The sequence below is a fragment of the Carcharodon carcharias genome, chromosome 26 (assembly GCF_017639515.1).
Source record: "Carcharodon carcharias isolate sCarCar2 chromosome 26, sCarCar2.pri, whole genome shotgun sequence".
Classification (NCBI taxonomy): domain Eukaryota; kingdom Metazoa; phylum Chordata; class Chondrichthyes; order Lamniformes; family Lamnidae; genus Carcharodon; species Carcharodon carcharias.
Genome location: NC_054492.1, coordinates 21,999,098 through 22,023,865, shown reverse-complemented (window position 1 = coordinate 22,023,865; position 24,768 = coordinate 21,999,098). Strand labels below are relative to the sequence as shown.

Sequence of the window (24,768 nt, the reverse complement as noted above, 5' to 3'; positions counted from 1 at the left end):
ACCAGAAACTGAACTGGACTAGCCATTTCAATACTGTGGCTACAAGAGGTCAGAGGCTAGGAATCCTGTGGTGAGTGACTCACCTCCTGACCCACAAAAATCTGTCCACCATCTACACCATCTACAAAGCACAAGTCAGGAGTGTGATGTAATACTTCCCACTTGCCTGGATGAGTGCAGCTCCAACAACACTCAAGAAGCTTGACACCATCCAGGACAAAGCAACCTGCTTGACTGGCACCCCTTCTACCACCTTAAACATTCACTCCCTCCACTACCAGCACACAGTGGCAGCAATGTGTACCATCTATAAGATGCACTGCAGGAACTCACAAAGGCTCCTTAGACAGCACCTTCCAAACCCACGACCACTACCATCTAGAAGGACAAGGGTAGCAGACACATGGGAACATCACCACCTGGAATTCCTCTCCAAGCTACTCGCCATCCTGACTTGGAAATATATCACCGTTCCGTCACTGTTGCTGGGTCAAAATCCTGGAATTCCCTCTCTGACAGCACTGTGGGTGTACCTACACCACATGGACTCCAGCAGTTCTCAAGGGCAATCAAGGATGGGCAATAAGTGCTGACCTAGCCAATGACATGCGCATCTCGTGAATGGATAAAAATTCAATAGCCGGTCAGAGTTTTCAGATGGTAGGTATATGACTGGTTGATTGGTCTCAACACATGTGGACTCTCTCTCCCATGTTTTCCTCACCTGACACAAGTTCTTCCTTTCTCGGGTAATTTAGACACCAAATCCATTTCTATTCAGGTTGTTACTGAGCAAACTGGAACTGTACCTCCCTGGGAACTTGAATGACAGATACACATGGCCAGAGTGCCAGGCAAATAAACCCAGTTCAATGCAATGCCTGTGAGATACGGTGACATTAACTTCTTGTTAAAAACAGTCACAATTCAGTGGCCTAAATAAGTGAGCATAGCATGCTTAGACAGGTTAAAGAACCAGTTGAGGAAATATAACTGGAACTATCAGACGCAAGTAATGAAAGTCTGTGTGTTCTAACACAGTGGTTCTCAAACTGCTAGAGATGCACAAGTCAGTCAGAATCTAAAAAAGACACTGGTGTGATGCACCAACAGGCAGTTACAAAGACCATATCCCAGGGCAGGTCATCCTGCACCTCCACCCGACCTCCTGCAGTCCAGAATAGGCCCTCTTTTATTTAGAATCAGCCCTTATAATAGTCGTGGCTCAGTTGGTAGCATTTCACCCAAGTCAGAAGATTGTGGATCCCGCTCCAGAGACTTGAGCTCAAAAATCTACAGCAACGCTTCTGTGTAGTACTGCTGGAGGTGTTTTTCTGATGAGACATTAAACAGGTGCCCCGTCTACCCTCTCAGGTGGATATTAAAGTTCCCATGGCATTATTTTGAAGAACAAGGAGGAAGTTAACACTGGTTTCCTGGAAAATATTTATCCCTCATTCACCATAAAAACATTTTATCTGGTCATTATCATATTGCTTGGTTAGAGCCTGTTCCCTGCAATTTAATTACTGTGTTTTCTACTTTACACTGCAAAAGTACCTCATTGGCTATAAGGTACTTTACAGGGATGGTTGGAGGGCATGAAAGGCACTATATAAATGCAAGTCTTTTTTAAAAGTGACTTTTGAGAGATTTTTTTTCTTCCACACAACAAACAGGTAATTTGTGTTTTAAAAGAAATCCAACTTCTGCAGAGCAGGAGGACCAGGAATAAGTGGGGTATTAGTTGTGTGAGAACAGCTCACTCATGTTAACCTCAGTGTCGTTAGCAACATCAACATAACTTGTTCACCTGGGCTACCTCTCTGGATTTAAACAATAACTTTAGTATCGGTATGAGTGTTTTGCTCCAGGGTGATATCAGGCAAATGCTGCTTAAATTAACAAGCACCCCTCATTTCTACTGTCACGCACATTCATTGTCATTGCTTGACCCTCTTATTTAAACCCTGCTGCTCTTGTTACCCAATGCAAGCTGTAGGAAGCTAAGACAACACAAGCTGCAACAGTCATGCCTTAGATCTAGCAACAGTGAGTTTGTGAGATTAGTTTCTGCCAAAGATTAGTAACTGTTGCTTAGATAACTGGATTGCTATGTTAGAATAATCTGTTAGCTAATATTCGATAGTACGCAGCTCATAGCTTTGGATTGACTGGGTCAGCAGATGCCAGCACACATTGATAATGAATAATGGCGCTTGATACACTAAATGAACATAATCCAATTTTATTCTGGACCATGCAAGTTTTCATTTCACATTTAGCCTGATCCACCATAGCTCCAATACAAATTCCAATTTTTCAACGTAAAAAACATTTTCTTTTAAAAAGGAGCAGCTAACTGCCCCTTTAAGAGAACATCTTGCTTTAAATCATGAGATGCCTCTTTAAATATAATCAAGTCTGACATTTCCTTGAACTTTAAAAATAAAGCTGTAATTATTACTGCTTTTCCCACAGAGTCCTTCCTTCTAGGGTTTACAGCTCAACCAAGGACCAAATGAAAATCTCCATGAACACCACCTTATTTTTTTTTAATTCATTCATGGGATGTGGGTTTCACTGGCTGGGCCAGCATTTATTACACATCCCTAGTTGCCCTTGAGAAGGTGATGGTGAGCTGCCTTCTTGAACCGCTGCAGTCCACATGGTGTAGATACACCCACAATGATGTTAGGGAGGGGTTTTCAGGATTTTGACCCAGTGACAGTGAAGGAACGGCGATATATTTCCAAGTCAGGGTGGTGAGTGGCTTGGAGGGAAACTTGTAGGTAATGGTGTTCCCATCTATCTGCTGCCCTTGATCTCCTAGATGGTAGTGGTCGTGGGTTTGGAAGTGCTGTCTAAGGAGCCTTGGTGAATTCCTGCTGCTACTGTGCTTCAGTAATGGAGTGAATGTTTGTGGAAGGGGTGCCAATCAAGCAGGCTGCTTTGTCCTGGATGGTGTCAAGCTTCTTGAGCGTTGTTGGAGCTGCAGTCATTCAGACAAGAGGGGAGTAATCCATCACACTCCTGACTTGTGCCTTGTGGACAGACTTCGGAGAGTCAGCTGGTGGGTTACTCGCCACATGGTTCCTAGCCTCTGACCTGCTCTTGTAGCTACAGTATTTATATGGCTAGTCCAGTTTAATTTCTAGTCAATGGTAACCCCCAAGATGTTGATAGTGGAGGATTCAGTGACGGTAATACCATTGAACGTCAAGGGGCGATGGTTAGATTCTCTCTTGTTGGGAACATTTCAGTGTTCCTAATATGGACAAGATTTCATCGGACAAATATCACTCTTCAAATATTCCACATGTACAATGGTTCTGAACAGAGAGATCCCACGAAGTCAGAGCCAGTTATGCATGCACAGTTTACAAAAAATAATTGGAGAATTGGCAGTGTAGTCTAATCAAGAGGTTTGCTCTTGCTCTAGAGCAAGAGGTTATAGAGACTAAAACAGTTAGCTGCAAGTGATTACAGTGTGATAATCTAATCAAAGGCTGGCTATTAACAACAATAATATTCCTCTTGAATGTAGCAATATAATAGGAATTGCTGGGCTCAATTACTGGTAGCAATTCACTCCCAAATCTCAATTAATCTATATAATTCTAGGATTTTTGACACAAAACCTGGCCATTCAGCCCAACCAGGCTATGCTGGAATCAGAGCACCTCAATGATATTCTTGTATATCACAATTATCTGTTCAATGCAGAACACAAGTTACGGTGACAGATCATTTGTGAAAGCCACAAGTTACAAAATCACCCTCAATTAATGACAATATGAGCAATTTTCTGTGCTCTCCAGTAAGTACCAGTATACAACTCACTCTTCAAGCAGGGACCCTGCAAACATCAGCTCACTGCACCCAACATTACAATGGTCAATCACGTAAAGCAATACTATTCAGCACTTCAAAAACTGCATATTATCTAAATGGTGAGAGACTGCAAACCTCTGAGATTCAGAGGGATCTGGGTGTCTTAGTGCATGAATCACAAAAGGCTAGTATGGAGGTACAGCAAATTAATAGAATGTTATTGTTTATTGTGAGGGGAATTGAATACAAAAGTGGGGAGGTTATGCTTCAGTTGTACAGGGCACTGGTGAGACCACATTTGAAGTACTGTGTACAGTCCTGGTCACCTCATTTAAGGAAGGATGTAAATGTAGTGGAAGTAGTTCAGACAAGGTTTACCAGACTAATACCAGGAATGGGCAGGTTGTCTTATGAGGAAAGGTTGGACAGACTAGGTTTGCATCCGCTGGAGTTTAGAAGGCTAAGAGGAGGCTTGATTGAAACATACATGATCCTGAGGGGTCTTAATTAGGTGGATGTGGAAAGGATGTTTCTTCTTATGGGAGAATCTAGGACTGGGGGGGTGTCACTGTTTAAAAATAAAGGGTCACACATTTAAAACAGAGTTGAGGTGAAATTCTTTCACTCAGAGGGCCGCGAGTCTCTGGAACTCTCTTCCTGAAAAGACTGTGGAAGCAGAATCTTTGAATATTTTTAAGGTAGAGGTGGGTAGATTATTGGTAAGCAAGGGGGTGATAGGTTATCAGGGGTAGGTGGGATGCAGGTTTCAGGTTAGTAACAGCTCAGCCATGACCTTATTAAATGGCAAAGCAGGCATGAGGGGCTGAATGGCCTACTCCTTGTTCCTATGTAATTATGGCAATGATAAATCACTGAGAGGTAAAGCTGCTTGAACTCAGCAATTTTATTACGAGTCAAGATTTCAAAGATGCTCGAAAGATTCCTAAACTAGAGCAACTGCTCCCTGTGAAATAACAAAGTTCAGTTGTAATTTAAACTTTTCCAAAGCACAGATATGAATTTAAATCATACAGCACAAGGGCCAAGATGGTTAATCGATCACATCAAGCCGCAAGTCCAGAAATGCCAGACTCTAATATTTCTCCCCTTATCCAGCCTCTTCCACTGACATTCACGATTCTTCTATGTGGAACATTCCTTGTTCCAGTCCTACTCCGGCCCCCTCCCACAACTCTTTCTCCGGTATATTGATGATTACTTCGGTGCTGCTTCATGCTCTCGTCGGGACCTGGAAAAATTTATTAATTTTTCTTCCAATTTCCATCCCTCTATCATTTTCATATGGGCCACCTCTGACACTTCCCTTCCCTTCCTTGACCTGTCTCAATTTCTGGTGATAGACTGTCCACCAATATCCATTACAAGCCTACCGACTCCCACAGCTACCTCGAATACAGCTCCTCACACCCTGCTTCCTGTAAGGACTCCATCCCGTTCTCTCAGTTCCTTCACCTCCGTTGCATCTGTTCTGATGATGCCACTTTCAAAAACAGTTCCTCTGACATGTCCTCCTTCTTCTTTAACCAAGGTTTTCCACCCACAATTGTTGATAGGGCCCTCAACCGTGTCCGGCCCATCTCCCGTGCATCTCACACCTTCTTTTCCATCCCAGAAACATGATAGGGTCCCCCTTGTCCTCACTTAACACCCCACCAGCCTCCGCATTCAAAGGATCATCCTCCGCCAACTCCAGCATGATGCCACCACCAAACACATCTTCCCTTCACCCCCCCATCGGCATTCCGCAGGGATCGTTCCCTCCGGGACACACAGGCCCACTCCTCCATCACCCCCTACACCTCAACCCTCTCCCAAGGCACCTGCCCCTTTACTTCCCCTCTCCTCACCGTTCAAGGGCCCAAACACTCCTTTCAAGTGAAGCAGCATTTCACTTGTACTTCCCTCAATTTAGTCTACGGCATTCACTGCTCCCAATGCAGTTTCCTCTACATTGGAGAGACCAAACACAGACTGGGTGACTGCTTTGCAGAACACCTTCGGTCTGTCCGCATCACCCAGACCTCCCTGTTGCTTGCCATTTCAACACTCCACCCTGCTCTCATGCCCAAATGTCCGTCCTTGGCCTGCTGCATTGTTTCAGTGAAGCTCAACACAAACTGGGGGAATAGCACCTCATCTTCCGACTAGGCACTTTACAGCCTTCCGGACTGACTCCGCAGATGCTGCCAGACCTGCTGAGTTTTTCCAGGTATTTTAGTTTTTGTCCACGATTCTTCTGATGCCCTTTGCCACTTAACAGTTTCCGATTTCCTGGTCTGAACTATGTCACTATCACAATGAATGTCGAGTTCCTGTAAGCATCCATCTGCCCCCTCAGTGCAGTGTGAGGGCTCTCCGCTTCTTCCTTGACCAGAGGTCCAACAAGTCCTTACCAACCACCACCCTCCTCTGCTCAGCTCAATTTGTTCTCATTTTGAACAACTTCCCCTTTGACTCTACTTATTTCCTCCAAACAAAAGGTGTTGCTATGGGAACTTGTATGGGCCCCAGCTAAGCCTAGGACGTGTTTTTTGTTCCAGCCCTACTCAGGCCCTCTCCCTTGCCTCTTTTGCCAGTATATCGATGACTGTATCAATGCTGCTTTTGGCTGAACTAGAAAATTTCATCAATTTTGCTTCTAGTTCCATCCCTCACCTTCACAAGGTCCATCCCAAACTCTTTGTTCCTTGACTTCTCCATTTCTGAGAAAAGCCTGTTGACCAACAACTTTTAAGCCCACTGACAGCCACAACTACCTTGAATATACTTCCTCCTATTCCCATCTTCCTGTTATTCTTCCAGCTTTCTCACCTCCATCACATCGGTTTTGGCACCGCCAGCTTGTATATTAGTACAACCGATACATCTTCCTTTTCTCAGAACCACAAATTCCCCTACACAGTAGTTAACAGGATCCTTGAGCATGTCCTTCCCATTTCCTGCACTTCAGTTCTTGCCCCCTCTAGCCCTCCCCAGAACCACATTGGGGCTCATGTACTCACTTTCCACCCTATCGGCCACCACATTCAATGGATCATTCTCTGCTACTTCTTGCACCTCCAGGACCATGCCACCACCAAGCACATTCTTCCTATTCCCTCCCAGAATTGTAAAGGCTTTATTTTTTCTATGAACCCCTTCAACCCACCCAACATCATCCTAAAGCACCTTCTATTTTACTTCCTACATTTCTACTATGCAGGGCCCCAAACATTCCCTCCAGATCAAACAGCAATTTACTTTGAGTCTTTCAATTAAGTAGACTGTGTTCGCTGCTCAAAATGCAGCCTCCTCTACACTAGGGAGACCAAAGGCAGATCGGCTGATTGTTTTGCAGAACACCTCCATTCAGTCCGCAAATATGACCGAGCTTCAGGTGCCCCCATCCACCCCACCCCCCCCAACTCCTCCCTCCTCCTCCCCTCCCCTCAGCCTCCAACACTGTTCTACTGAAGCTCGAGGAACATCACGTTGCTTAGCCATTTTACAGCCTTCTGGACTCAACACTGAACTCAACCATTTCACATCATAACTACTGTTCCCATTTGTTCAGAGCGCTGCTGTTGATAATGATTCTGCTCTTGTCATTTTCTTCTTCTCCGGACCCACCTTGTTTCTTTTAATACTGCCCCCTGTTGCCTTGCACCATCATCCCTTTCATCATTTAACCTCTCCTTCCTTTCACTCTAGAGTTGGTTTTCTTTCTCTATTTCTGCAAAAAAGTTTAAGAGTGGAACACTGAGGTCACTTTTAGATGGTTTGCTCATTTAACACATGCTGGCTCAGTTATTACATACACCGTCTTATTTAAATGCAGAGAGGATCAGCCTGTTCCTGTAACAAGGTGTTCAGAATTTATTAACACAAAAGTTAATTTGAAATATTGAATGTTGCAAGATGATGGCAGCACTAGAATATTTTAAAAATTAAACCACCTTTACGCTAAACAAAGACAAACATTAATTTTAACCAGTGGTGGCTGGTACTAAAGGGGAACAAATTGATCTTTTGGTTCAAAGGGCTGGTCAGTGGACTGGGCAAGCTGAAACAAACCACAAGACACCAGTCACAAGCATGACAGAGAGAGGGGGATGAGGGAGGTAAATGGCTCTGATCCACTTTGCTTTTCCAACTTTGAACCAGAAAACCTGCTCATGCTGCCTCTTAACAAATCCTTTTATGCTGGATTGTATGATGTGAAGCTGACAGACAGCACGGCCTCCCAGTCCTTCCTGTCCTCTATCACGGAGGTCTTAAGACGACAGTACACAGGAGATCCTGGACAAACCACTAACTCCTGACAAACTGACTAAGATCCTTGAGTCCTTCGACAAGAGTAAGGCTCCTGGAAGCGACGGCTTGCCGGCTGAGTTGTATTCTGCTCTGTTGGACTGGATCGGTGCAGACCTGCTAGAAGTGTACGAGGGTATGCTTCTGGCCGGCAGCATGTCAGAATCCATGAAGAAAGGCTTCATCACCCTCATCTACAAGCACAAGGGGGAAAGGGAGGAAATTAGAAATTGGCAACCCATTTCACTGTTGAATGTGGACTATAAGATTCTGTACAAAGTCATCACCAATCGGGTCAAGTCCGCTCTGGAATTGGTGATCCACCCTGACCAGACCTGCGCTATGCCCAGCAGGAAGATCTCTGACAGCCTCGCGCTACTCAGTGGTAAGATTGCCTATGTACAGCACAAGGGTGTACCCGATCAGCCTGGACTAGGAGAAGGCCTTTGACAGGATATCGCACACCTACATGGTGGATGTGCTCTTCAAAATGGGGTTTGGGGAGGGAATCTGCAACTGGATCCAACTGCTCTACGCTAACATCAGTAGCGCAGTCTCAATCAATGGGTTGGAATCAGATAGCTTTCCTATTAAATCTGGAGTCAGGCAGGGCTGCCCTCTCTCCCCTGTTCTGTTTGTGTATTGCATGGAACCTTTTGCTGAGTCCATCAGGAAGGATCTGGGAATAGGAGGAGTGACGATTGCAGGCAATGGAGGCACTCAGGCCAAAGCCTCCCTGTACATGGACGACATCGCCGTCTTCTGCTCGGATCTGCTGTCAGTGTGCAGACTGATCCACACCTGCGACCACTTAGAACTGGCCTCAGGAGTCAAAGTAAATCGTGGGAAGAGCGAGACCATGTTTTTTGGGAACTGGGATGACCGATCCTTTGTCCCCTTCACTGTTGCGGGTAAGAACCTGGTCATCAGGTGTGAGGCACTCTCACTGTTACTGTTCATGGCACAGGTCTGGCCCATTCCACACTCCTATGCAGTGGCGATCACCCGAGACATCTTTCGCTTTATCTGGAGGTTGAAAATGGATCGTGTCCGCAGGGACATGATATACAAGCCTCTAGAAGGCGGGAAAAAACGTACCCAACATCGCCCTCATCCTGGCCACCTTTGCGTGAGGCTGCATCAAGCTGTGCGTGGACCCTCGGTACGCAAACACCAAGTGTCACTAAGTGCTGAGGTTCTACTTGTCCCCAGTGTTGCGAAGGATGGGTCTGGCCACGCTGCCGCAGAACGCTCCAAGTAGTTGGGCTGTGCCGTACCACCTGTCCCTCATGGAAGAATTTACCTTTTGACCACACGTCCATCAGGCAGTGGTCGGCGCGTAATGTCGTACAGGCCCTGTGGGAAAAGGAGAGGGTGGATCCTGTCGGATGGTTCCCCGAGCAGACTGTCAAAATCATTTGGCAGAATGCCTCGTCGCCAGAACTTTCCAACAAGCACCAAGATGTAGCTTGGCTGGTGGTGAGAAAGGCCCTCCCTGACAGATCCTTCTTACATGCCAGGAGCCTCACCCCCTCCACATGCTGCCCTTGAGGTGGCTGTGGTGGGGACGAGACCGTTGTTCACCTCCTTGTGGATTGTGCCTTTGCAAAGAAGGTCTAGAGAGAGATGCAGTGGTTTCTGTTGAGGTTCATTCCGAGCAGTTCTGTGACACAGGACTCTGTGCTCTACGGGCTTTCCTAGGGACACACACTTAGACAAATCACAGTGCAGAAGAGGCCCATCAAGTCTGCACCGACATGTGAGAAACACCTGACTTACCTAACTAATCCCATTTACCAGCACTTGGCCCATAGCCTTGAATGTTATGACGTGCCAAGTGCTCATCCAGGTACTTTTTAAAGGATGTGAGGCAACCCGCCTCCACCACCCTCCCAGGCAGGGCATTCCAGACCGTCACCAGCCCCTGGGTAAAAAAGTTTTTTCTCACATCCACCTTAAACCTCCTGCCCCTCACCTTGAACTTATGCCCCCTTATGACTAACCCTTCAACTAAGGGGAACAGCTGCTCCCTATACACCCTGTCCATGCCCCTCATAATCTTGTACACCTCGATCAGGTCGCCCCCCCCTCAGTCTTCGCTGCTCCAACAAAAACAACCCAACTCTATCCAACCTCTCTTCATAACTTAAATGTTTCATCCCAGGCAACATCCTGGTGAATCTCCTCTGCACCCTTTCCAGTGTAATCACATCCTTCCTATAATGTGGCGACCAGAACTGCACACAGTACTCCAGCTGTGGCCTCACCAAGGTTCTATACAACTCCAACATGATCTCCCTACTTTTGTAATCTATGTCTCGATTGATAAAGGCAAGTGTCCTGTATGCCTTTTTCACCACCCCACTAACATGCCCCTCCGCCTTCAGAAATCTATGGACACACACGCCTAGGTCCCTTTGTTCCTCAGAACTTCCTAGTGTCATGCCATTCCTTAAATACTTCCTTGTCAAATTACTCCTTCCAAAGTGTATCACCTCACATCTTTCAGGGTTAAATTCCATCTGCCACTTATTTGCCCATTTGACCAACCCATCTACATCTTCCTGTTGCCCAAGACACTCAACCTCACTGTTAACCACCCAGCCGATCTTTGTGTCATCCGCAAACTTACTAATCTACCCCCCACATAGTCATCTATGTCATTTATATAAATAACAAATAATAGGGGACCGAGAACAGATCCCCGTGGTACGCCACTGGACACTGGCTTCCAGTCACTAAAGCATCATTCTGTCATCACCCTCTGCCTCCTACAACTAAGCCAATTTTGAATCCACCTTATCAGATTACCCTGTATCCCATGTGCCTTTGCCTTCTTCATAAGTCTCCCATGTGGGACCTTGTCAAAGGCTTTGCTGAAATCCATATAATCTACATCAACTGCACTACCCTCATCTACACACCTGGTCACCTCCTCAAAAAATTCAATCAAATTTGTTAGGCATGACCTCTCTCTGACAAAGCCATGTTGACTATCCCTGATCAAACCTTGCCTCTCCAAGTGGAGATAGATACTCTCCTTCAGAAATTTCTCCAATAGTTTCCCTACCACTGACGTGAGACTCACTGGCCTGTAGTTCCCTGGCTTATCTCTACAACCCTTCCTAAATCGCGGAACCACATTAGCTGTTCTCCAATTCTCTGGCACCTCTCCCGTGGCCAGAGAGGAATTAAAAATTTGGGTCAGAGCCCCTGTGATCTCCTCCCTTGCCTCCCTCAGCAGTCTGGGACACATCATCCAGACCTGCAGCTGGAGGATCATCAACTCGGTGAAAGACACTCTTTGGTCTGCCTGAAACTTGTTGGTCTTCCAGTGCAAAGGATTGTCCCCAGACTGGCACATTCCAAGGTCCAGGACTACGTGCTGAGGGACGCACTAAAGCTTGGGGCAGCCGCCACAAAGACGCAATGGGGAAAGGTCACTGTCTAAGACCTTTCTGCCATAGTGCACCGAGGGGCTGGGAATTGTATAGACCCCTCGGGCTGTACGGCTCACAATGAATGTATGCATTGAATACTAATTGTATTATAATTGTATTGAAGCACCTCAGAGTGCAACATGATGTATATTGATAACTCCAATACCATTGCACTGTCTGATTGTCTGTAATGACCATATTGAAATGATTGTAATATTCATTGATTGTATTGAAGCACCTCGTGATCCATGTGTAAAAGTTGAATCTGATTGTACCTTTTGTGATTGCAATTTAGAAATGTTTTGTAATGTTCTTCCAGATATTTTATGAATAAAGTATTTTTTCAATAAAAAAATTCACCAAGAGGGGGAGGCTGTTCTGGTCTTGACGAGGAAGAGAATAAATGTTGTTCATTCAGATCATTGAGGGATTCCTATTATAGCTGGAGGTTTCGGGGTCAATCAAACTGATCCAAACTGAAGCAAACATTAATCCAAGGGGCCGTTCCCAATTAGCATGTGTGGCAAAGCTCTTCCCCCTTACAATAGGAAATAGTTTTCATGTACAATAACTGCTACAATGTTGGTGTCAGAATTACACAGAGCTTTTTCAGATTTTCTGTAATTTAAAAGAACTCATTAAATATAAAGTTGTAAAAATCGAGGGTTAGAAATAAAATGTCAGGGTTGAGCAGCATGATGAAATATCGGAGGGAATGTCTCGAGTTACAGGAAGCCTCACTTGTTGAGAGATTTATCATATCTCCCTGCTATCCAAGACACATCTATTTATAGTAAACCAATCCCAACATCTCAATCCACTGACCAAACTATGACCTAGAACATCTCAGACAAGCACACCATTATTCATTGCCTTGCAAGTCAGTCATCAAAATCCACTTATCACAAATACGTGGGAGAATGCTGATTGTGTATTTTCACATTTCTCACTAGTGGGTGTTTACCAAATTAACACCAACACTGGCTACAATTACTCAATGGAAGAGCAAGCTGCAGTAATCATAAATAACTCTGCACAAGGTGACGGTGTAATCTGGCCCATAAACCAAAGAGAATTTAATCAGTGCATCTACCCATCAGAAATCAAGTGAATACGTAGACAGCAATCAAATTATTTTTTTTTAAATCAAAATTCACTTTTGCAATGATGCACTGACCCATTTCCTTAGTGAGAATTTGACACACAATCATCTCCCTACACGTCATTCAGGCTTCATTTGAGTCATAACTTTGGTGACTGAGAGTTGAACTCAGGAATTCTTAACCTGTTGCCATGCTTTATTAGTAACCTGTGAGGTTTCCTGTTAGGGCAACACAGCAAGTTGTTGTGATCTGGAATGCAATGCCTAAAACATATTCAGTGGATCATTAAAAAGAAAATTGAACTAACATTTGAATGGAAAAAATGTACAGGACTATGGGGAACGAGCAGGGGATTGGGACATTAATGTTCTAAATTAATGTGAAAGATATAAATCAATGCACTTCAGACTGGAAACCATGCACTCCATACCCATGCTCAGCAATAAGCTGCAGTATGGGACAAGTCGGTGTTGACATCACTGTCCAAATGATTCACATATCCATTCAGGATGACAGCACTAATAGGTAATAACTGCTTATGAAAGTTGCTGTTTAACCAGATGATCTTTGAACTTACAAACGTACACATGCAAAAAGACCAGAGTGAGCCATCTGACCAGCTGTAATCTGAAGAGCAAAGCTCATCAAGAATTCGCATGCAAAATAATGAATTAGTACTTGTTGCTTCACATTCCAAATTGTGGGGTTGGGTAATAAATTGATGATATTGGTTATGAAGAGGTGTGAATCTGCTTTTGAGAATTTCCTGGGGCAGTTGGTGTAGTGCAACTCTATCATTGAAAATCCAGGCATTGTTCAGCCATTCAGCTCCCCTATCTACTAGGTTCAATAATTAGCCATAGTGGATTCCCTCAATGGTGCTTCATCCAAGTATTACAAGGTCTATATCTCTGTTTTAAAAAACCCACTACCAACCAGGTGAGTGGCAGAGCCTTTAACTAATGTGATCGATAATAAGTCTCTAGTCTGCAAGAGGGAAAGATCCTGAATGCAAATTTGGAATAATTGTAATCTAGCTCCCAGGGAATGGGTTCAAAACTGCCCAGGGCTCATTCTGAAATTGATAATCTTGCTCAAAAGGACCATTTGGCTCGCAAGGTGGGAAGTGGAAATGTCACAGTGATGCTGGGGGTTTAAGCACATTGTTAGGAATGCTGCATGTGGCTGTACATCCAACTCATTGTATATATGACCTCAGGAGTGCGCTTTGCTGACACTAGGTTCAGGTGAAAGAGTATTCTACGCACTGGCATTAACAGCACACATCTCCATCAGGAATTGTTTTCTAAACCAATTAAAAAGCTGAAGAGTTTGTTTAAATAGCTACAAAATTGTCAATATAGGAACGAAAATCTGAGGAAGAGTAGGGATCAAGATTTGTTGATTCCCATAGGATTTAACAGAATCCTCCCACAGAAAAAAAACATGGTTACTTCAAAATCTGATGCACTGATATGCTAAAAATAGTTACATTTTTCATTACATCTGCTTCAGATAGAAAGTAAAAATAGACACACACTGCAAGGAAGGAGCTTCCTTACTAGGCTGGGAACTCAAGAACCCAGAACCAGTTCCTACTGGACAAACTCAACCTGCGTCTCTGTATGACGTGTTTGTTTTGGTTTATTACACAGGTTAGCTGCACAGTTGTATACCCTTCAACTACTAGCTGTACAATAAACTCTACGTAATGGCATTATGATTAATCCTTAGCTTGTCTAACAGTGACCGCACTCAAAGTACAAAAACTCATAATATAGGGAGTTCTTTGGGGCATTTCTGAGAAGTATGAGGCACTATATAAATGTAGGTCTTTCTTTAGAGTAAATGCCACAGGTTCAGGGCAAATTGATAGTAACTCACAAGATTATGCCCTTCCAATGGCTTGCAGCCATTACCTACACTTATATAAAGCGATACTGAGGGGACACAAAGCTCCTAGTTGGGATCAACACAATAATCACTGATTTTCCATTGTAAATTGTTCTTTTTGCCTCAATTTCACCTTAACTATTCACAGTAATCCCTGAAAAAGTGACCACCTTTGACCAGTGATTCATGGTCTATGAAATGTGACAGATCATTAGGGTTTGTGAAAGACACCGTGTTTAATCTTCTGAATTCCAACTTTACCCAATGCACAGCGAAATCATTAATAGAATTTCTTGGAAATTATGTCAAACATGGACAAGGAAACCTCCTGCTGATTACTACGTACCGTCCTCCCTCAGCTGATGAATCAGTGTTCCTCCATGTCAAACACCACTTGGAAGAAGCACTGGGGGTGGCAAGGGCGCAGAATGTACTCTGGGTGGGGGACTTCAATGTCTATCGCCAACAGCGGCTCAGTGGCATCACTACTGACCGAGCCTTAAATGACATAGTTGCTAGACTGGGCCTGCGGCAGGTGGTGAGGGAACCAAAAGAGAAAAAACATACTTCATCTCACCTTCACCAACCTGCCTGCTGCAGATGCATCTGTCCATGACAGCATCGGTAGGAGTGACCACTGCACAGTCATTGCGGAGACAAAGTCCCGCCCACATTGAGGATACCCTCCATTGTGTTAAGTGGCACTACCACCAAGCTAAATGGGATAGATTTTAAACAGATCTAGCAACTCAAGACTGGGCATCCATGAGGCGCTGTAGGCCATCAGAAGCAGCAGGATTGTACACCAACACAATCTGTAATCTCATGGCCCGACATATCCCCCCACTCTACCATTACCATCAAGCCAGGGGATCAATCCTGGTTCAATGAAGAGCGCAGGAGGGTATGCCAGGAGCAGGAGGCATACCTAAAAATGAGATGTCAACCTGGTGAAACTATAACACAGGACTACTTGCGTGCCAAACAGCATAAGCAGCAAGTGATAGACAGGGATAAGCAATCCCACAACCAACAGATCATGTCTAAGCTCTGCAGTCCTGCCACATCCAGTCGCGAATAGTGGTGGACAATTAAATAACTCATTGGAGGACGAGGCTCCACAAATATCCCCACCCTCAATGATGGGGAGCCCAGTACATCAGTGCAAAAGATAAGGTTGAAACATTTGCTACAATCTTCAGCCAGAAATGCTGAGTGGATGGTCCTCCGGAGGTCCCCAGCATCATAGATGCAGTCTTCAGCCAATTTGATTTGCTCCATGTGATATCTAAAAACAGTCGAAGGCACTGGATAGTACAAAGGCTATAGACTGTGACAATATTCCGGCAATAGTTCTGAAGACTTGTGCTCCAGAACTTGCCGCACCCCTAGCCAAGCTGTTCCAGTGTAGCTACAACACTGACATCTACCTGGCCAAGTGGAATATTGCCCAGGTATGTCCTGTCCACAAAAAGCAGGACAAATCCGGCCTGGCCAATTACCGCCCCATCAGTCTACTCTCCATCATCAGTAAAGTAATGGAAGCGGTCATCAACAGTGCTGTCAAGCAGCACTTGCTTAGCAATAACCTGCTCACTGACACCCAGTTTGGGTTCCGCCTGGGCCACTCAGCTCCTGACCTCATTACAGCCTTGGTTCAAACATGGACAAAAGAGCTGAGCACCCGAAGTGAGGTGAGAGTGACTGCCCTTGACATCAAGGCAGCATTTGACTGAGTGTGGCATCAAGGAGCCCTAGCAAAACTAGAGTCAATGAGAATCGGGGGAAAACTCTCCGCTGGTTGGAAGCATACCTAGCACTAAGGAAGATGGCTGTGGTTGTTGGAGATCAGTCATCTCAGCTCCAGGACATCACCACAGGAGTTCCTCGGGGTAGAGTCCTCAGCCCAACCATCTTCAGCTGCTTCATCAATGACCTTCTTTCCATCATAAGGTCAGAAGTGGGGATGTTCGCTGATGATTGCACAATGTTCAGCACCATTCGCAACTCCTCAGATACTGAAGCTGTCCATGTCCAAATGCAGCAAGACCTAGACAATATCCAGGCTTGGACTGACAAGTGGCAAGTAACATTCGCGCCACACAAGTGTCAGGCAATGACCATCTCCAACAAGAAAGAATCCAACCATTGCCCCTTGATGTTCAATGGCATTACCATCATTGAATCCCCACTGTCAACATCCTGGGGGTTAACCTTGACCAGAAACTGAACTGGACTAGCTATGGTAGCTACAACAGCTGGTCAGAGGTTGGGAATTGTGTGACAAGTAACCCACCTCCTGACTCCCAAAAGCCTGTCCACCATCTACAAAACACAGGTCAGGAGTGTGGTGGTATACTCCCCATTTGCCTGGAGTGCAGCTCCCACAACACTCAAGAAGCTTGACACCATCCAGGACAAAGCAGCCTGCTTGATTGGCACCACATCCACAAGCATTCACTCCATCACTGACGCACAGTAGCAGCAGTGTGCACCATCTACAAGATGCACTGCAGGAATTCAACAGCCATGACCACTACCATCTAGAAGGACAAGGGCAGCAGATAGATGGGAACACCATCACCTGGAAGTTCCTCTCCAAGTCACTCACCATTCAGACTTGGAAATATATCACCATTCCTCCACTGCCAGAGTCAAAATCCTGGAACTCCCTTCCTAACAGCACTGTCGGGGTACCCATGCCACATGAACTGCAGCGGTTCAAGAAGGCAGTTCACTGCCACCTTCTCAAGGACAACTGGGGATGGGCAATAAATGCTGGTCTAGCCAGCGAAGCCCACATCCCATGAATGAATAATAAAAATGTAAAGGCTCACTGGCCATTGGAATGGTCTTTCCGATGCAGTTCTAATAAGATGCATTAAAACCTCATGGAATGCTTCACAACAACTAATGAGATAGCCAATAGCATCACACTGTTTTACAAAAGTACATCAGTGTGCCCAGCTCCTGCTACAACGTGTAGAAGGTAGCCAATGTTAAAAGCTACAGAGAAGCTGCCAGGCTATCCCATCATGTATAGCAGGGATCCAGTTCTTTACTACATAGCAGCTAAGACAGTCCCATTGAACTGTCCCCCAGGCTGAATCCATTAAGATATTTGATATTAAATTGATGAGTGTATTGATAATATAATTTAAATAGGAGGAGTAGGGCATTTGGCCCCTCGAGCCTGCTCCACCATTCAATAAGGTCATGGGTGATCTGACTATGGCCTCAACTCCTCTTTCCCGCCTGTCACCATAACCCTTGGCTCCCTTGTTGATCATAAGGTTATCTAACTCAGCCTTATATATATTGCGATTCATGTACAAGGACATCCAGATCCCACTGTACTGTAGCATTCTGCAGACTCTTTACGTTGAAAAAATGCCAATTTTCTATTCTTCCTGCCAAAACGGGCAAGTTCACATTTTCCTACATTATGCTCCAACTAGCAATATTTTGCTCATTCACTTAACCTATCTACATCCCTTTGCAGATTCTTTATAACCTCCTCGCAATTTGCTTTCCTATCTTTGCACCTTCAGCAAATTTGGCTACAATAGTCAGTCCCCTTAATACAGATCATAAATAGTTGAGACCCCAGCACCCATCCCTGCGACACTCCACTAGTTACAGTTTGCTAACCTGAAAATGACCCATGTATCCCAGCTGTTTCTTGTTAGCTAATCCTACATCCATGCTAATATATCACCCCCAACACCATGGGCTCTTATCTTGTGCAACAACCTTTTATGTGGCGCCTTATCGAAATACACTATGTCTACTGGTACCCCGTTATCTGCCCCCTGCCTGATACACCCTCAAAAGAACTCTAATAAGTTTGTCAAACATGATTTCCCTTTCACAAAACCATGTTCACTCTGTCGGATTGTATTATGATTTTCTAAACATCCTGTCATTACCACCCTAATAATGGATTCTAGCATTTTCCCAATGAAAGATGTTAGAATAACTGGCTTAGAGTTTTCTGCTTTCTGTCTCCCTCCTTTCTTGAATAGAGGTGTTACATTTGCAGTTATCCAATCCACTGGTACCTTTCCAGAATCTAGGGAGTTTTGGAAGATCACAACCAATGCATCCACCATCTCTACAGCCAATTCCTTTGCGGCCCTAGAATGCAGGCCATCAGATCCACAGGGCTGGCCAGTCTTTAGCCAGCCCTTGAGTAGACAATCCATTGACTGTTGAAACTGACATAAGTTCTCAGTGATTGGATTATAAGTGTTAATGCACTATGCCAAGTGAGGTGTTCCTGCAACCCCCTGGCTCAATGCCAATCAAACTGTCATGAGGGAGACCACAGGAAAAAGGGGTGTTCAGTGATTTTCCACACCTCCTAGCAGCTAATTACAGAACACAAGTTTTGGAAGAAGGCAACTTGCAAATAGAAGGTGCACTGTCACTAAGCTGGAAAAATTAAATGTTTGGAATTATGGGCTTAATTGAATCTGAAGAGACAAAATTCCCCAGAAAGTACACCCTATTTGAAAGAAAGCGGAAGTGTCAAAACCCAGTTTCTGGGACGTACAACTGCCTTTCTAGTGTCCTGAAATGCCAACCTCATGCAGAGACATAAGAACAAAAAGGAGCAGGGAGTGAGCCATAGAGCCACTCGAGCCTGCTCCAGCATTCAACATGTTCATGGCTGATCTTTGGTATTAACTCCACTTTCCCACCTGCTCCCCATATCCCTCGATTCCAAGACACTAAAACTCTGTCCACCCCAGCCTTAAATATATTCAACGATGGGGCATCCAAACCCATTGGGGTAGCGAGTTCCAGAGCTTCACAATCCTTTGAATGAAAGAATTTCTTAGCATCTCACTCCTAAATAATTGGCCCCTTATCCTGAGACTGTGTCCCCATGTTTTAGATTCCCCAACCAATGGAAACAACCTCTCAGCGTTCGCCCTATCAAGCCCCCTCAGAATGTTGTAGATTTCAGTGAGATCGCTTCTCATTCTTCTAAACTCCAGGGAATATAATCCCAATTTGCTCAGCCTATCATAGGACTACCCTCTCGTACCAGGAACCAATTTAATGAAACTTTGCTGTAACGCCCCCAGTGCAAGTATATCCTTCCTTAAACGTAGAGACCAAAGCTGCACACAGTATTCCAGGTGTGGTCTCACCAAAACCCTGGGCAACTGTAGCAAAACTTCTTTTTTCTTGCACTCCTTGAAATAAAAGCCAACATGCCATTTGCCTTCCTAATTGTTTGCTGTACCTCTATGTTAACTTTGTGTCCCTTTTTTGAGCACACCCAAGACCCTCTGAAATTCAACATCTGCAAGTTTCACACCTTTTCCATTTTATGGGCAGGACGGCTGAAGGTTGGCAGCAGAGGAGACGGGAATGTTTTCCAAAGGTTGGGGTTAAGAAAGATTGTTGGAGCATCATGGCGAAAGCTTTACTATGCAGTTAACCATGCTGCCACTTGGTGTGATGTGAACTGATGCTGGACAGTCAAATTAGGACAATATCCAAATCCAGTACTGCTCAACCAGATCACAAAATTGATCAAAGGCCCATGAATGGGGCAGGCAGCAGCTTCAGTGCCATGAACGCCTCTTTCATGTTTCAACCTTAAGTTTAATACAATGAAACCAGCATTATCCTTTTGGTGCCTTGTAACAACAAATGTTCAAAAGCCAGCAAAAATCAACAGGAATAGGAAAATAGTACTTCACATCCACAGCGCAAGAACTGAAGGCACTTTGCAATAAGGCTCAAGATTTTTTGTGGTGTAACAGCAAGTAGAATGCAGGGACTGTGCCTTTCTGTTACACTGTGGCACATCAGACCACACCAACTATTGGTTGGTGGCCTCTTGGGCAATGTACCATCCTCAGACTGGGAAAGCTAACTGTTTGCAATTTGAAAAACTGATAGTCTTTAAATTTTAAAAAATCATCTAAGTTTCTCCCTTCATTATAATAAACTACAGCTCAAACTGTTATTGTCAAAAATGATTAACCTATTTCAGTACAAAAATGTTCATTGGAAATACCGTCTGGATAACCATCACAACACTCCAAAATTAAATGTGTTCCACGTTTGAGACATGTGGACACAGGGCATTATATAAATATAAATGTTAGAGCCCAGAAACATTCCATTCAGCCTAACCAGTCTATGAATGGGAATTACTGGTAAAAGGCCCTTGGCATCAAGTCAACTTACAATTCAAAGTGGCTATCAATAAAGATCAAGCAAAAACCAACAACTTGATAAGAAACTGGATCAATCAGAAATGAATTTTAAAGCTAACATGGCATTGTTCAAAGAGCAAGTTCATCACATCTCCTCACTAATATTGACCCACTCCCAACCCCCAATCAAAACCAACTTCAGAAAAATAATGCCCAAGCATGGATGTCTGTAGATTATTGCTGGCACTGACTGATGACAATGTTTATCCACTAATGGTTAATACGTACAAAAAGGAACTGCTTGCATGAAGGATTCAAATTTTGCAACTGTATAATAAGGCTTTGTATAAAGAGATCTGCCAAATAATCCTACAGCCCATTCTGAAACTAGAGCAAAGATCACAAATTAAAATTAAACCTACTATAATAAACACACACTTGAGTAAAAAACTAAAAAGTCTCTTTTTAAAATAGAGCTCAATACTCCCATGAACAAACACATTGACCCTGCTCTCGTGCCAAGTCTACAGACAAGACTAAAAACAATCTTACTCAACCCCAATCAAAGCTTGAATTTATATTTAAACTAAGGAAACAAACTTTAATCTCTGAAATCAACTGAAAACAAGTTCTAGTTGCGTGGGCACTTTTCAAGGGGCAATGTGGGTGGGATTGTTACTCAAAAATTCTGACAAGTTCCTGTCATCCATCTGATGGTATCAGGGGAACAAAAGCCAACCCAGTACTGGGCTGTTGTGGGACACTGGTGCAGAATACAACCTGGGAAATGGGGAAGGGGAAGGGGGCTCCACAAAATGGAGAGGGGCCAGGAGAGAAGCATCCCTCCGGACACAGGGGAATCCAAGACATCAGAGGGGCTCCACGTATAGGGATTTTCTATGATTTTCAGCACACAGGGTATTGCAGATAGGAGAAGATCCTGGATATAGGTTATCTTTCCCCCTTTCTGGCAGGGGACTGGCAGAGGTATCCCTAGAAAGAGGGGCCGAATGGAAGGATTCCTTCAAGAGCCAGAAACGGGGCAGAAAAGTTAACAGCTCCAAGCCAGGGATTCACTCCCCAGAGCCCAGCGCCAATCCCCACCCCAACCCCTCGTGGCCAATTCCCACCCATCCCTTACCCCCCCCCCCACCCCAATCGCCACCAATCCCCACTCCCACCAGCCATACCTCCCTTCCCCCTCTCACCCCCATCCCCCCCCCCCCCTCACCCCCCATCTCCCCCGCCCCCAGCTCCCCCCCTCACCCCCAATCCCTACCTCCCCCTCCCCTCACCTCCAATATCCACCCCCTCACCCCCACCCCACATCCCCACCCCACCCCCTCACCCCCACCCCACATCCCCCCCCCCCCCCCCCCCCACCCCCTCACCTTGGCCCGGCTCCGGTTGGCCTGGCTCTCCTCCTGGATGCTGTGGCCGGGGTCCCGCTGCTCCTTGTTGGCCAGGGGCCGGCAGCCAGAGCCGGAGCTGGAGCGCTCTGTCCTGATGAGGAAGCCTGCCAGGGCTCCGCTCTGCTGGGAGGCCGCGGTGGTTTGATGCGGGGAGTTGGAACCGTCCGAGTCCCGGCAGTAAACCACCCCGCTCTGGGACACATGGATACTCGGGGCGCAGCCCATGGTGAGCGGCCGGCTCCAGCCTCCCCTGCCCGGCCCCGGCCAGGCCCGGCCCCGGCCCGGTCACACCTCACACCCGGGAGCGGCCGAGCATGGTCAGCCGGCCCGGGGAGCGCGGGAGGGGGGGAAGCGGCACCGGCGGGGGCGGGGGGGGGGGGGGGGGGGGGGGTACTGAACTCTCCCCGCCGGGGTCTCACTCCATCCGGAGCCCGGCCCCCGGCGACAGGAGGAGCGGGGGCTCCGCTCACCGCCTCATGGCCCCGGGGACAGGCCCCGGCGCCGCTCCCGGGGGGGCGACGATCCCGCTCAGAGACTTCGCGGCGGCTCCTGATCCCGATTCCGATCCCCCGAACCCGCTCCGCCGACTCTGTCGCTTCCCGCGTGTGGGACCCGGGTTCTCACTCGGGTCCGCCTCACCTCTGACCTACGCTGACGTCAATGCAAATCCCTCTCTGATTGGACATTGGCGGCGCCGGAGCCGAGGCGGAAAAATTAAAGAGGATCAGAGTTATACTCACAGAGATACTGTATTGGACACAATGACTGTGTGGATCAGAGTTATACTCAAAGAGATACTGTATTGGACACAATGACTGTGTGGATCAGAGTTATACTCACAGAGATACTGTGTTGGACACAGTGACCGTTTAGATCAGAGTTATATTCACACAGGTATGTATTTGGCACAGTCTTCATAGCTACTGTATTGGACACAGTGCCTGTGTGGATCAGAGTTATACTCAGAGATACTGTATTGAACACAGTGACTGTGTGGATAAGAAAGTGTATTTTCACAGTGACCAAGTGGATCAGAGTTATACTTGCAGAGCTACTGTATTGGGCACAGTGACTGTGTGGATCAGAATTATACTCACAGAACTACTGTATTGGACACAGTGACCGTGAGCTTTTTGTGTAGATTGTGGAGAATGTGGCAAATGTGAGTCACCAGATCTCTGAACATGCGGAGCTGTCGGCGACACTGTCTCTCACTCATCTGTAGGTAAGACATGCGAGTTCTGTAGACCCACGTCTTACGAACTGTCTATGCACAACATGTCTGTGAGCCTTATCCCCTGGGTTTAGTGGAGACCCTGCTGGCCCTTGATCTTGAGGGCCTTACTCCCCTCTTTGGCAAGCCTAGCGTCTCTGTCTCAATCTTCTCTTTCTTCTCTCCTGCCCCTAAACGATAATGCAGGCTGCAATAAATCCCACCTCCATCTTCCTGATGGTCTCCTTTCTGCAGCATCAATAAGAAAAAGACAAGTGTCAGCGTTAGTCTCCGAAGGCCCTCTTTCTCCCAACGACTTCTCAGTGAATGTGGTTCAAGGGCTTTGTTCCTGTGTTGAAGAGAACACGTCCCTGAAATGATAGCCAATGCGTGTCAAGGTTCCCCCCAACCTCACACATCCCTCCCAACATGACCGTCTGCTATGACGTTGCTTTGGCCATGTGCTTGGAAGTACTGTTTTCAGCCCAGGCGCTGGGGTCCTCACTAACTGCACTCTAATATTACGCTCTCGGAATAAACAATCACAGAACCACAGAGTTGTTACGCTATAGCAGGAGGCCGTTCAGCCCATCGTGTCTGCAACAGCTCTCTGAGCATTTTAACAATCTACTGCCTTTTCCCCATAACCCTGCCTTTATGAACCGCTGCAGTCCATGTGGTGTAGGTACACCCACAGTGCTGTTAGGATGGGAGTTCCAGGATTTTGACCCAGCGACAGTGAAGGAATGGTGATATATTTCCAAGCCAGGATGGTGAGTGACTTGGAGGGGAACTTCCAGTTGATGGTGTTCCCATCTATCTGCTGCCCTTGTCCTTCTAGATGATAGTGGTCATGGGTTTGGAAGGTGCTGTCCAAGGAGCTTTGGTGAATTCCTGCAGTACATCTTGTAGATGGTACACACTGCTGCTACTGTGCATCAGTGGTGGAGGGAGTGAATGTTTGTGGATGTGGTGCCAATCAAGCGGGCTGCTTTGTCTTGGATGGTGTCAATCTTCTTGAGTGTTGTGGGAGCTGCACTCATCCAGGCAAGTGCAGAGTATCCCATCAACTCCTGACTTGTACCTTGTAGATGGTGGACAAGTTTTGGGGAGTCAGGAGATGAGTTACTTGTTGCAGGATTCATAGCTTTGACCTGCTCATTTAGCCACAGTATTTATATGGCTAGTCCAGTTCAGTTTCTGGTCAATGGTAACCCCCAGGATGTTGATAGTGGGGGATTCAGTGATGATAATGCTATTGAACATCAAAGGGCAATGGTTCGATTCTCTCTTGTTGGATATGGTCATTGCTTGGCACTTGAGTGGTGCGAATGTTACTTGCTATTTGTCAACCCAAGCCTGGATATTGTCCAGGTCTTGCTG

General features: G+C 45.8%; 1 protein-coding gene across 3 annotated transcripts in view; it reads right to left on the bottom strand.

Moving 5' to 3' along the window:
• pde8a (phosphodiesterase 8A) overlaps positions 1-22,506 on the bottom strand; it is a 124,378-nt gene extending 101,872 nt beyond the window's left edge. For 2 of the 3 annotated variants that reach the window (XR_005941435.1, XM_041174879.1), the window contains exon 1: positions 22,152-22,506. Coding sequence is in view for 1 of the 3 variants with exons in the window: in XM_041174879.1 (XP_041030813.1) it covers positions 22,152-22,397 (246 nt within the window). In the remaining 2 variants the exon portion in view is untranslated. The remainder of the gene's footprint in view (positions 1-22,151) is intronic. The other variant, XM_041174880.1, reaches the window with a different exon arrangement.
• Between the last annotated feature and the right edge of the window lie 2,262 nt (positions 22,507-24,768).